Source organism: Henckelia pumila, unplaced genomic scaffold, assembly GCF_033568475.1.
Source record: "Henckelia pumila isolate YLH828 unplaced genomic scaffold, ASM3356847v2 CTG_461:::fragment_3, whole genome shotgun sequence".
Lineage (NCBI taxonomy): Eukaryota > Viridiplantae > Streptophyta > Magnoliopsida > Lamiales > Gesneriaceae > Henckelia > Henckelia pumila.
In genome coordinates this window covers 3,442,759-3,457,021 of record NW_027331831.1, presented here as the reverse complement: position 1 = coordinate 3,457,021, position 14,263 = coordinate 3,442,759, and the positions used below count along the sequence as shown (strand labels likewise).

Sequence of the window (14,263 nt, the reverse complement as noted above, 5' to 3'; positions counted from 1 at the left end):
TCGAACACGAATTTGGAGTAATTACTAGTCTAACGATATCATAGCAATATTAATCGACAAAGAAGTGATCGATGCACGCGAGCTATCTCTCAAATTAAACTTGCGGGACAAAGTAGCATACGTACTCACCGGCCAGGTCACATTGAGCATTTGAGTGCCTGTAATACGGGGCGACAAATATATTTAGGTATCGATTTACACAGGGACGGATCCAAGAATTAGAATTAGGGTGGACTTGAATTTAATTTCATAAATTATATATTATTATAAAAAAACATAATATATTTTATTATAATATATTTTGAAACTCATTTGAAAATCTAATGAATTTAGAGTAATACAACAATAAATAAGACTCAATATTTTCATTTTTTTTCAACCACTACAATTTATTTTAATGCAAAAACAAATAATTTCATTATTCAAGTGATATATTTTTTTTCTCAAATCATAAAAAATATCACTTTTTAATACATTCCTATCACACAGCTATTATAATTTTAAAAATTAATCTGAAATAAAAAAGATATTTCATATGTTCTGTATTTAAGACTTGAGAAGTCGAAGTCATAAGCAGAATTTTATAGAAAAATTTTAAACAATAAACACAAGATTTAAAATTTACTAGACTATTAATTATTTTTGAAATCATATATATATATAATATCTTATCTAAAATCTAAATATATATGTTGATTAACTCATCGTCGTCCTTATAAACGACGCCTTAGGGTAAGTATGTACATAAGATCTACACGTTATAAAAGAAATCACAAAATCTTGGCTAAAATGTCGATCGGAGATGGCTGGAGACCGAGTCTAAATCATGGCAATGGTGTGTGTTACGAAAGATGCATGAGTGGTTGGGGTTGCTGATCAAGAATATAATAATTTCTTGTTTTGTGTATTACAAGGATCGGAGAAGAAAAACACACACATATATATATATATATATATATATATATATAAAGTTTTGTTGTTTTGCTCACCCACCGTGCTCACATAATGTGCCCATCATGAGGTGGTACTCAATTATTGGACGCACAATTCATAACATCCAATAGTTGAGTGTCACCTCATGGTGGGCACATTAGGTGGGCACGGTAAGTGGGCAGGATAGCAAAATTATATATATATATATACTCCTTTTAAATATTTTAAAAATATGGTTTTGTCAATATATAAAATGTTCACTCTAAAAATGAAATAAAAAAATATATAAATTTCACAGGTTGCGTAAGACAATTATATTCCATGGAGCGCAGTGGGGTATGTAAGGATTGATTTTGCCCGCTGCTTTTCCGCGCGTGGCATTTGATGCGCACCCCACAAAGTGCCTTACAGCCCAACTACAAGTATGCGTGCTACGTTAAATCGGTAATTTGCCTTCATCTCCTCTATTTTTATGTATTTGAGGCATATATATATCTCTTATATAATTACATAATAATATTTTTCGAGTTAATTAAATTATTTTTTAAAAATTAAATAAAAGAATTTAATTAACTCGAAATTATGGATCAAATGAGATGTTATCAATATTATTACTAGCTAGTATATATAATTATGGATCAAATGAGATGTTGTTATATAAAATTAAGATAATTTATTTTTTGAAAATGGAGAATAGAAAGTGGTTATTAATTTTGAGATGTCAAACAATGTTGGTTTGTAGATCTAATATTGGATATAATAAATAAATTATATTATATTATATTATATTAATGGAGTGTGGGAGATTATTCCCTTAGCACAGTTGCCAAGGAGAATGTTTGTGTAGGGCCCATTGAAAGACCAAAGAAAGTAGGGTTTGTCAGCTCTTTCTCAACCTTTCAATTTTCAAAATTTATATTGGCATGGGGTCGTAATCATCACGCTACGGAACATCACTCTTTCATTCTATAACTTGTTTGTTTCAAAGTTGGTATGTATATATATATATATATTATATATACATATACCATAGAGGTGCAGAGTAACATGGATATCGCTTACGTGGCGATCCATGATTGGTCAACCGTTTATTGTAAAAAAAAAATAAAAAAATTTTTGTGGTTGTGGGCGCGCCACATTGGCAGATGCCCACAGGTGTGCAGGGTAAGAGTGTGCAGGGTATCATTTTTGTATATATATATATATATATATAAAATTTTTCAAGTGCCCACCTATCATGTCCACCACTATGCCCATCAATGATGTGACACTATTCTATTGGACCACATCTTTATCACATCCAATAAAATAGTGTCACATCATTGGTGGACATAGTAGTGGGCATGATAGGTGGGCACTTGAAAGAAACTTTATATATATAGTTTTGCTATCCTGCCCACCCACCGTGCCCACATAATGTGCCCACCATGAGGTTGCACTCAACTATTGGACGCACAATTCATCACATCCAATAGTTGAGTGCCACCTCATGGTGGGCACATTAGGTGGGCACGGTGTGTAATTGAGACCTTGAAAATCTTGCCCTAGCTATCTTCATCTCGAATTAAATAGCCATTTATTTGGGAAAATCTTGATTTTGGTCTCCAGCACATGTAAACCACTTTTGATCAAACATAATATTCATTTTCCGATGGCAAATATTATATATATATATGTGTGTCCTGGAGTCTAATCGGACTACTGACTCTAACTTGTATTGGATTAATACGAAGTTTGCAAGTTTTGAAATGTGGCATGCATAAAACCCAATGCAACTTTGTTGACTACAAAATGTCAAAATTCAAGAATTCCCACAGTGTCGTGGCATAAGTCCGGTCTTGATCTTTTAATCGATGAAACTTCAATATTCTAGTAAGAAAAAATGTATATTAAATATGAAAATAAGTTATTGACACTAAAACCAAATATTGTCCCAATAGATAAGAACCATAAATCTTGTTTTAAAAAAAAACAACCGAAACGACCCTTTTTAGAAATTGCTCATCAAAATACTGGATGAAATTATATCACAGTTACGAAAAAGCACTCGTAATTATTTGCCCACAAGCGATCGAATTCATTATAGGCCAACCATGCTCTGGATGAGTACCAACATTATGTATCCTTCCCAACACCAAATAAAACATTGATCTGGGACAATAATAAATCCTAGATGCTCAAGAAAAAAAGGACAAATTAAATTAATTAATGCATGAGACTACAGTAATTAATTAATTGTTCATCACAAAACTCATGAGTACAAATTAAACTCTGATAATTAATTAACCATGCAAACAAATAAAATGGCACTTATATATAATAACCGTAGCTAGCTAATTAATTTCCCTCTTCCCTCTCTTTTCTTGATACAAGAATTTTGTAATGATGATCGATGCATATGATCTCCCAACGGCAATAAATTCCTTCGTTGCACCCTTCAAAAATCTGTGTCTGAATCCTCCATTTCTTCAATGATCACTACGCAGTATACATACATATATACATATATATATGTACTGAAGCCATATATATCTAAAACGAGCTTCAAACTCCATGATATATATATTTAATGAAGCTCAATCACATTTAAGACTAGAAAAAGAGAGGAAAATGGAAATGAACCGCGGTTCCCCATATGTTAGCCTTTGTTTTCCCCGAGAAAGTCACCCCATGTTATATATGATCAAGATCAACCCACCTTAACTCACTAAAAAGTTGGAAAAGATGAGGGGAAAAAGAAAAAAAAAAACATACTCCATATAAATATAATTGGCTAATTATTTCGCAGTAATGTATTTAAATATATATATGATTTATATTATAAGTTGATCTTTAATTACCATGATCCACCAGTAGCACCACCACCTATCATTCCATTCCAATATCCAGCAGAGTCTCCGATTTGATCCGATCTATTCTGCTGATCATCGGCATCATCAGTGTTAGTTGATATCTGCTTATTCAGATCTTGATATGGGAAAAGGAGCTTGCCATTTGTCTCTTGCACCCCTTGAAAGTTTGCATAATTGCCACCAAGTCCAAGTCCATCCAATGAGAAGGCTAGAGAAGGTTTGAATTCAGGCAAAGAAAACCCTGATGAGTAAACTGTGTTTGGATCATGAATGATAGGCATAGTCATGAAGCTTGGATTATTCATCACACCCCTTGAAGTACCAATCAACAGTTCCAAAGCTGATGATGAATTGGTGGTGGTAGAACAAGGCAATTGATGATCTTTCACTTGATGTTCGAATCTCGGGACTTGGATGAGCTCGGTTATGGTCTTGAAATGATCATGATCATGAGGGGTGATTGTGGAGAATCCCAAGTTGAGATCTTGAGCTTGATCTTGGATTTTATTAGGGTTTTGGTGGTCAGGAGTACTTGCTACTAAATTCTTGGACGAATTCATCGAGTTGGAAGCTGAAGATCTTTTGTTCTTTCTCGAACCTCCTCCGACCGGAATGTTTCTTAAAGATCCACCTTCGGTCCAATATCTCCGACATGTCTTGCAGAAATATCTTGGCTGTGAGAGACTGTAGTTGTTGTAATAACAAAACTTGGTGTTGGTAGAATTGCATCTCGGACAATTCAAGGCTTGTTCTTTGTGAGGCTTCACTTTTCTTTCTTTTGTGACTATTTCTTCCATTGATTTCACCACTATATCCTAATAAAAAAAAAAAAGAAAAGAAAATTAAAAGGTATCATGAGCATAGAAACTATAGTTTTAATTCAATGGAATTTTACATAAAGACTTGGCCAAAAATTTCAAGATCAATAAAAAGATCATCTCAAAGCCCACAAAGTTTCAGATCAAGAAAAGTGAGGTCTAGCTAGATATATATGATAACGATAACAACAAATTTAATCTTTTTTTTTTTTTTTATCAGTGCTCACCTTTACCAGCAACTGAGCATAAGGAAAGTTATAAAGGGAGACACGATCTATATATTAATTAAGAACAAATTAACAAGAAGAAAACAAGCATATATATAGTTAAAAAGAAAAAAGGGAACAGAAAAAGTGAAGGCTTTGGGTTTGAAATATATTGCCAAGTATGCATACTGGTAATTAAAAAGAGAGCTTAAACAGCAGCCAACATATGAATATATTTATTAGAGAAAAGAAAATCAAATCACCTGTGGCCAGTGAGCAGTATCCATGGAAGAGGATGAAGAAGAAATTAAGAGAGAAGAATAAACACAGTTGCAGCTAGCTTTGAGAGTGGTGTGAAAAAAAGTAGGAAAGGGAATGTTTGGAAATTGTCTGAATTTTTCAGTTTTATGAGCTTTATGTATGTATGTATGTATGTATGTATGTATGTATGGCCACTCATAGATGTGTGGACTCTCTAAACTTAATCCATCCTATTATCGGTCATAGGATGTTTATTAAGAAGGTCTAAGTATCGTGATTGTCTTTGGAAATATTTTTTAAAAAAGTGATTATTAGTTTTTTTTATAATAAGATTTTTTTTATGTTTAAACATGTTTTTAAAAAAGTGATTATGCGCATTTTTTTTAAAAAGATTTTTAAAATTTTATAAAGAAAAGCTCATAATTATTATTTTGAAAAAAAAAATCACCTTATACTCGTGTAACATTTTTACCTCTTCTCTAATATTAAGTTTATCAGAGGGTTTAACACATTGGTATGATCAAATTTTTTTTTTTGCCATTTTATAATTATTTTTTTACGAAAATGTTACATTTGTTAAATTAACACATCTATTAATTGTCTTTTGGCGACTATTAATTTATAAAAACACCACTTTTCAAAATTGTTCTCTATCTTCTATTTTTACATTAAAGCTTTTTGTATGTATTTTTCTTTTTTCCATTTATTTTTTATTTCAACAAATTTCACACTTATTATTAAATATCGACATATATATATATATATATATATATATATATATATATATATATATATATATATATATATATATATATATAGAACAAATGCCCTAAATCGAGGTAGCTTGAACTTTTCAGTTATGGTCCGTAAATACGGATAGAATTACAATCTATATATGTGTGAATTTGTAATAGACATTTATTTTTTTAAAAAAAAAAAGAATTTGTAATAGACATTCAATGTCAGATCAATCATTACTATGCTTTTCGGAACCGATTAATAATTCTAACTTCAAAATGCCCTTGATTTTAAAGTTTTTCCCGCTGATTTTTTTTCCCTCGATTATATCATTCATGTTTTCTTTTTGCATTTATCTTAATATATATTAGCATACTTGCACACATAATGTATGTGATGAAAGATTTTTTATACTTTATTTTTTAAAAAAATCTAATAAATTTATAGCAATAAAAATAATTTTTTTGTTAAGAATGATCATCCTAAGTAGTTAAAACAACATCTCTTTTATTAGATATTTCCTATTTCATTAGTTTTTTTCAAATAATTTAGAATTTAAAAATAGATAAATAAAATGATTGTATTATATATTAAATAGAAATAATTAAATAAAAAAAAAAATAGAGATAGTGGAGAGAAACAGTTTTAGTGTGTGTGTGTGTGTTTTGAAAAAAATATTTTTTAATATTTTGGCATACCAAGAAACCAACTAAGAGTTTCTTGCATAATAATAGTAATAGATAATAGATACGGTACACTTTCCGTATATTATAAACTCTTTTACTAATTAATATACTCTTATTTATTTAACGTATATAATTGTATTCAATTTGTCTTTATATATAATTAAATAAAGGTGCGTTAGAAAGTTGTCTGTATAATTTGTTTTCACAGTAGCATTCTACATAAGTGTGAATTTTATAGAAGACTGCATAATTAGGACGATGGAGTAATTAGTTATATCTTTCAAGACAGTACTGAACATGTTCAAACTTGTAATTATATTCTTATTATCATTCTTGTGTTTTACAATCAGAGTAATTTTCAGCTGCCCAACCATTCCTGTCCAACTTGTCCCTGACCACTAAAATCCACTACCGGGTTTTAGTTGTTTTTTTTAAAAAAAAATTCGTATTACCGGGTTTTAGTTGTCGAGGATGAGTTGGGCATCATTGGTTGGACAGCTGAAAATTTCTATTACAAATCATACTTCCTTTGTCTCAAATATAAATACTTTTTTTTTTCATCCATGTAAAATATATAGTGCAGGTTTCATACTTAACATTATTTTTTCTGTTTTTTTACTAATATATCAATATCTTAAATACACTAACTAATTCCTACCATTTTTATGGTATCAACATGCTCATTAAATAAATAAAAATAAAAAATTATTTTTAGAATTTACTATTTGAATAATTTTAATAGTCTGTCTGGTAAAAACATATATAAACTTGTATATATGGCACAGAAAGAATACATACTTGGCCAATAGCTAGGGCTTGACATTATTCATTAATTAGTAAACACTACTCATTAATGCTTTTGTATATCCTGATCGGTTGACTTCACGATATTTTATCCGTTTTCCTCCACCTATATAATTTTTTTTAAAAAAAATTATAAGACAATTCTACCATTATAAAATATGATATGATGGCTAATTAACAAAAAATTTGTTATGAGACTGTTTCACAACAGATTAATTTAATGAAACGGAAGTTAGTCCGAATCTTGACTCGTAAAAATATATTCTTTTTATGTCAAAAATATTATTTTTATTGTATATATGGATCAGGTCACTCGTATCATTAATATAGATTTGTGAGACTCTCACAAAAGACCTACTCAATTGCTAAATGCATGATATAATGATGATAATTTAGTTAATATTAAAAGTTTACCAATTGTCTCAGATGAATTCACCTTTATCGGATTTGGCATTGTTAATTAATACCTATATGTGATCGGATCAATAGTTTCACAAAAGGCATGATATTAATTATTGTGTTTAGATGGTCAATTAAAGTTGTATTAATGCGGAATGTGTTTAGATGGTCAATTAAAGTTGTATTAATGCTGAATCTTAAATATTATTTGACGATATTTGGAGCCGTAGATTTAATTATCCGATCCATGTTTGCGATTTTATATATAAAAAATAGTAATTGTCCGATCATATCGAAACTGTATTTCGTCCTTTATTTGTGTTGGTGCATGTTCGAGTACTGATCATTTTTCGGAATTTTTTTTAAATTTTGTTGATTTTGAAATTGAAATCAGATTTATTTTACTTTAGTTTGATATATGACAATTTATTTATTGAATTTCTTATATTGTCCATCGATGGACGAGAATTGCTTCTTTTTTAGCATTTTAATTTATGAAATCATTTTTTTATTCCAACAAAAAAATGCACAAGAATTTGTGTGTGTTAAGATCAATTGCTTTGAATGCTTTACAACATGCATATGGTGATTTAAATAAGAGTGATTAAGAAAAATATAGTACTGGGCTTTCTCAAATCATAGGACCATTATAACAAAAGCTAAGAGATGGACCATGAGTGTAAGCCCATCTTTAATCAATTATACCACAATAAGATTTTCTATATACATGTACGTGTGTGTTGTACTTGTATATATATAATTAAGCAGCAAATTGTATTTTTTTTTATTGGCAATACTTGATGACAAGTATAATATTATATGTTCCAATTTTATTCAATGTTTTACTCTAATTCTTTGATAATTGGAATTCGATTTATTATCGTCGTATTATAAATCAGTAATCATCTTCTCATACGAGTCAAACGTTTAATCATCTTCTCATACGAGTCAAACGTTGTCTGAAAAAGATTTTAACATTGGATACTGGGATAGGGGATGCAAAGGATTATTCTATGCTACACCTGGAGTACTTTTTCTCCCATGATGTGGTCAAATATTAACCATTAGATCATCAAGACATATGTCAATTTCCATAAAATATATATGGGTCCCACGTAATCTAATGATATTGAAATAGGGGGAGAAACAATCACGATGTAACACAGACTAACCCGAATGCAAAGATCAATTACGCTATTCTTCAGGTTAAAAGGTATGCAGATGAAACAAATTATGAAAACTAACTAGATTTTAAGGATTTTTTTGCAAAAACTTCTATGTACTTTTATATAAGCGAGTAAATATATAGATTACGAAAAAATTGAGAAAATTTATAAGCGTGTGTTTGAAAGCACAAATGAATAGTTGAAAATTTGAAATCTATGTAGTATTTGATGAATACGTGATTTTATTATTATTTTTTTTCAAAATCACTTTTGTAGAGAACAAAATCAAATCAGCTTAAATAAAATTAAGCAGAAACTAATTAGCAAAGAATATATGTTTTGAAAAACACAAAACTTTTTTTTTTTTTTTTTTATGTGCAAGCAACAACAACAAAAAATAGTATACCTCTGATAAAGATTTTACACACTATAGATGTTCTCTTCTATTTTGTAATCATGCGATATAATCACGAACAAGGTCATATGATAATTATTTTCGTAATAATCTGTTATCCATTGTGTCGTGAAAATGGAAGCCCAAACGGTAAGATTTATAGAATTGCGATGGTTCGGATTTAATTTATTTAATTTTTAACTTCCATGGTTCGGATTGCAAGCCCACAATGAGATCGATAACGATATGGACGGTAAGTGACAAGGCTCCGTCAATTTGAAACGATAACAAATATTTATTATCGAGATGGATTAATTTAATCTCTATATAAAATAAAAATTAATTTGTTTGATATAAAAAATATTTTTTCATAAGTCCAATCAAGCAGAGATCCGTATCACGAACTTAATCTCATAAAATGATTTCACAAGAGTTTTTCGTGTACTGCCACGAACTTAATCCCATAAGATGATTTCACAATAGTTTTTCGTGTACTGCCAATGTCATATGTATAAGATGTTCAATTAATCTTTCTATCAAATTTACCAAATTTCCCAAGAAGTCGGTGAAACTGCGGACTTTGTACCTCCGAATAAATGAGAGCTCGAAAAATGGTCGAAGATTGCGGATTCTTTGTACTACTTTTCAAAAATTTCACCAATTTTTTTTTTGGGTAAAAACGAGAGACGACTGAAATAGCAATAATTAAAACATATGTAAGATAATTAAAATTTTTAAAATTGAAATTTGGTATTATTGTTTTTCAATAAATCATAAAATATTTTATAAAAGTAGTTATTACATTCACGTGCCGGCCTGCCGGCAATGAAAACCCAGAATTAATTGGAAACAAGAGGCATTAATAATTCCATCTTTTCCACAAAGCTGCAAAAGTTCAATATTCATTTCCAATTCCAAACACACAAAGTAAAAGGACGAAGAATGACACTTTTAATTACTTGTCGATGGGTGGCTTGTTAGTATTGTTACTATTTTTAATTATATCCGTCTGTTAGGGTTTTTGTTTTAACGTGGATTTAAACTCACGACTTTTTCTATTATAACTAGCATAGCGTGTACATAAATAATGTCTAATTAAAATTCTAATAAATATGAAATTTTAATATTTTGCAAATAATAATATGTCCATATTAAAGAAATACAATGAAATTGATTGGAATGAATCCTTAATTTTAGCAAGACATAAATAGTGGGTAATGAAATTGATTGGAATGAATCCTTAATTTTAGCAAGACATAAATAGTGGGTAATGAAGTGGTTTTTGATAGTAGGAGTGAGAAATGTAACTACATTTTACCATTGTATCCAATACTCTATATGAAGTACAATGCATGTTTAGGGGTTAAATTTGTAAATTTATGTTGGTATCATCAAACACACCAAAAATAGTTTTTAAATGAGTCTCAACTTTTATATAATAGTATAGATAAATTTATGTTATTACAATTAGGAGTGATATGAATTTGTGGTTGAAAACCGCGACAAAAAATTCAGTGAATTATGTTCGTGAAATTTTGATGTGTTAAAACCTCACATGCCATCAAATAAGTACCAAAACTCTTGTGCCCATAAATTTTTTTGCGATGTGTGTGTGTGTGTGTGTTTTTTTGGTGCATGTTATATGTGCGTTTTGAATATCTATAAATGATTAGATGATAATTGAATATTGGGAAAGAAATTATATTGTTTATAACATGTAAAATGTTTCAAGTATTTTTTTTCCTAAGCAGAAGATTTCGCCGAACTCAATAAAGAGAAAAAAAAATGTTTTAGGACATTTAAACTACTACTTTCGAGTTAAATACTATAATTAATTTTCAATATAAATTCAGATGAAAATACTTTAAAAACACTTATACATGAAAACAATTAAACAAATTATCAATGGTACTGGACTTTTACTAAAAACATTTAGCTCACTCACTTTTTATTGTGGGTTTTAGTTATATGTTTAAAAGTAAGCATAGTTTGGTGTGAAATATGATAATCAAAGCATAGTTTGGTGTGAAATATGATAATCAATATCTTTACATCATTTTATGTTTGATTCGAAATTTACAATAATTTTACTTAAAAAATAGTTATCTTATCCTATTATTCAAATTTATCATCTCATCCCAAAAGCGGAAGAGGATCTTAATTTCGTTATTCCACATTTTGACTCGAGTTTAATAAGATATATAAAAAAGATTTATGTTATTTATCATCTCATCTCATGAGTCAAGTGATCATATAGATCTTTTCACTGTACCCAAGTCCATTTAAATGATCGTGTGTATAATATAAAGTTCTGTTTGGACATGTATTTAAAAACTTTTATAGTGTTTTATAAGTGTAAAAAACTTAAAGTATGTGTTTAGATAAATTTTTTGTAAAATGTTTTTGAATTTTTTTTTTAAAAAGTTTTATCTAAGTATAGTTTTTTAAAAAAAACACTTGAAATATATTTTTAGATGTTTTTAAAATGAAAATATGGAAGGTAAAGACGAACATTACTTTTGAAATGTTAAATTAAAATATTTTTAAATAATAGTTGTTCAAACACATATTTATTCTTAAAACAACTTTTAAAATATCTTATAAAAATATTTTAAAAAATATTTTTATAAAAACGTTTTATAAGTACATGTTCAAACGAAACCTAAATTACGGGAAAAAGAGAAAAATGCAGATATTCGACCGATCACATGATTTGGACGGTAAAGCAGGAATTCCAAATATTTTGTTTTCGATGGAGTTTAATCTAATTTTATGTATAATTAACATAGACGGAATACTATCTTACTTTAAAATCATGTATTATATTTAGGACTGAGATATCGAAACAAAATATCGATTTTTTGTCATGCCGTACCGAATTTTTTTTAATATATATATATTTTTAGTATATCGATTTTTTTTTGTATCTATACAGTATTAATATGAATTTTTTCCATATCAAAATTTCGATTAGTGTGAATTTTTTTAATATCAATATTTTTTATATGGTATACCGAAAACTCACCCATAATTATATTCAATGATTCAATTAACCTAGCTACCTTGTGTTATACGATTTACATATTTTATTAAAACTATACTGTGTACATATATGTTCAAAACTAATTTGTTCAACTACATCTCATGCACGCCAAGTATCAATTCTAATCTTTTGTCCTCCAAATTTCTTTGAAATTGCTACATTTTGATTCGTGGTGATTAATTAATAATCAAACAAATTGAATTATTCGATTTTAATTTAGCAGTTTTCAAGATTTAGTTACGACTTATAAAGGAAAGGCAAGAAAAAAAAATGGAAACTAACTTAAAATAAATGCATGCATATATATATATATATATATATATATTATGTATGTATATATATATATATATATATGTATAGTGGGTCGGCATTGACTACCGACCCATTTTGCCAAATAGCTAACCACAAGAATGTTCAACGTCAAATATATTTCTTGATACGGCAAGAATGGTCAAAGTTCTTACACGCGATATTTGAAAATTCAGAGTTAATTATATTACAACAAAACTTAGAATAAAGTCAATATCAGTATGAGTTCTAAGTATTGCACTGAATTTAAATTTTATATAAATTATAATTCTTTTAATTACTTACAATTTTTCAATATAAACAATCCCATGTGTTTACAATATAGGAGTTTAAATGAAGGGTAAATGATTTAAAAATCCCTACCAACTCTTCAAGATTTATCTTAACTCCCTAATTATAATTTTCTTTATTTCAACTCCCTAGTGGTCCCCATTTTTGAATTAAATATTATTTAGCAACTAATCCTTTGTACGTGACATTGTTAACCTATCGAACCAGTCCCGACCATGCAAGACTATCAGTTACGCAAATGAAATAAATTTAAATACCTCTTTGACCAAAATGTCGTCGGGTCATACCTGCCGAGTTTTACGAAGTGCTCCTCACACTCCAACCACGCAGTCGCAACAGATGGTTTCTGCATAAGCTCCTTCAACGACACCCAGCACAGCCTTAATTCGTTTTCTACCTTAAGGCGTATGGTATATAAATTTAATTATAAAATATGAGCATGAAAGAACAAGACTTTAAATAAATTATTCAGACATGATATTAGTACATAAATCAAATCTTTTGAAGACGAGAAGACAACTTGTTTAGCTACTCATAGTAGCCTTGTTCTTGTAATACATAAAAAAAACTTAATACAATAGAGAGAGAAATATTACAACAATTTATTTGTAAGAAAACTTAAGGGAATGATCGATATCTCCAACTTCCTTGAACGCTTGTATTTATAGCTGAGGTTCCACTCGTTTCACCGAGAAACTTCAGGAAATCTTACAGCTATCTTCTATTTCTTTATGCCATTATTGATTATATCTTTTACTAGTGGAGGAGGCAGCTGTCTTGTATTTTTTATGTCATTATTGATGTCATCTTTTACTAGTGGAGGAATCACATACCTGCCACTTTCTTTTGGCTTTATTCTCCTCACATGCCTGTTTTATTGTTGTCGGGGCATCTTTTGCTTTTGAAGTAGGCCCCTGTGAAAACGCATCTTTGGTGGTCCTTGTCCACCTTTGCTTGTCTCGAAAAAATCTTTTCGATCCGTTCGGGGTCTGAAGTTTTTTCCGAATTCTGGCTCCTTCTGGCTGGGATACTCTGGGCAGATGTTCTCTGACCATCTTCCGATATGAGCCATGTTACAAAATTTTCGGCGAGTCTCTTTACTTCCCGGCAGCTTGTTGTTCCATAAAAAGTTTCTCTTCTTTTCGAAGAGTTCTTTCGCAAAAGCCGTAGTTTTTCCTATCATTGTGTTAGGAATGATCCGTTCGCAGAATTCTGATAAAATTTGAACGAAAACTTGACCTTGTTCATCTCGGTGAGACAAACCCAAATACCCCATGCCCTTCTGGTTGAGATTTCATTTTCTCCAAAAATGGACACTAATGGTATTTCCTCAGGAATAGGGTTCTTAATGAATCTTTGATTA

The 14,263-nt window shown here is 29.5% G+C and overlaps 1 protein-coding gene across 1 annotated transcript; it reads right to left on the bottom strand.

The window, feature by feature from the left end:
• Positions 1-3,152: 3,152 nt before the first annotated feature.
• LOC140871889 (dof zinc finger protein DOF4.6-like) lies at positions 3,153-5,191 on the bottom strand. Its single transcript, XM_073274630.1, has 2 exons — positions 5,073-5,191; positions 3,153-4,600 (listed from the first exon to the last, which is right to left on the bottom strand). The coding sequence occupies exons 1-2, from the start codon at positions 5,094-5,096 to the stop codon at positions 3,770-3,772; spliced, it is 855 nt and encodes a 284-aa protein (XP_073130731.1). The 5' UTR covers positions 5,097-5,191; the 3' UTR covers positions 3,153-3,769.
• Between the last annotated feature and the right edge of the window lie 9,072 nt (positions 5,192-14,263).

Coding starts and splice junctions, on each gene's coding strand:
- LOC140871889 (XM_073274630.1), bottom strand. CDS start 5,096: ATGGATACTGCTCACTGGCCACAG. Junction 4,601..5,072: donor ATACTGCTCACTGGCCACAG/GTGATTTGATTT, acceptor TTTTTTTATTAG/GATATAGTGGTGAAATCAAT.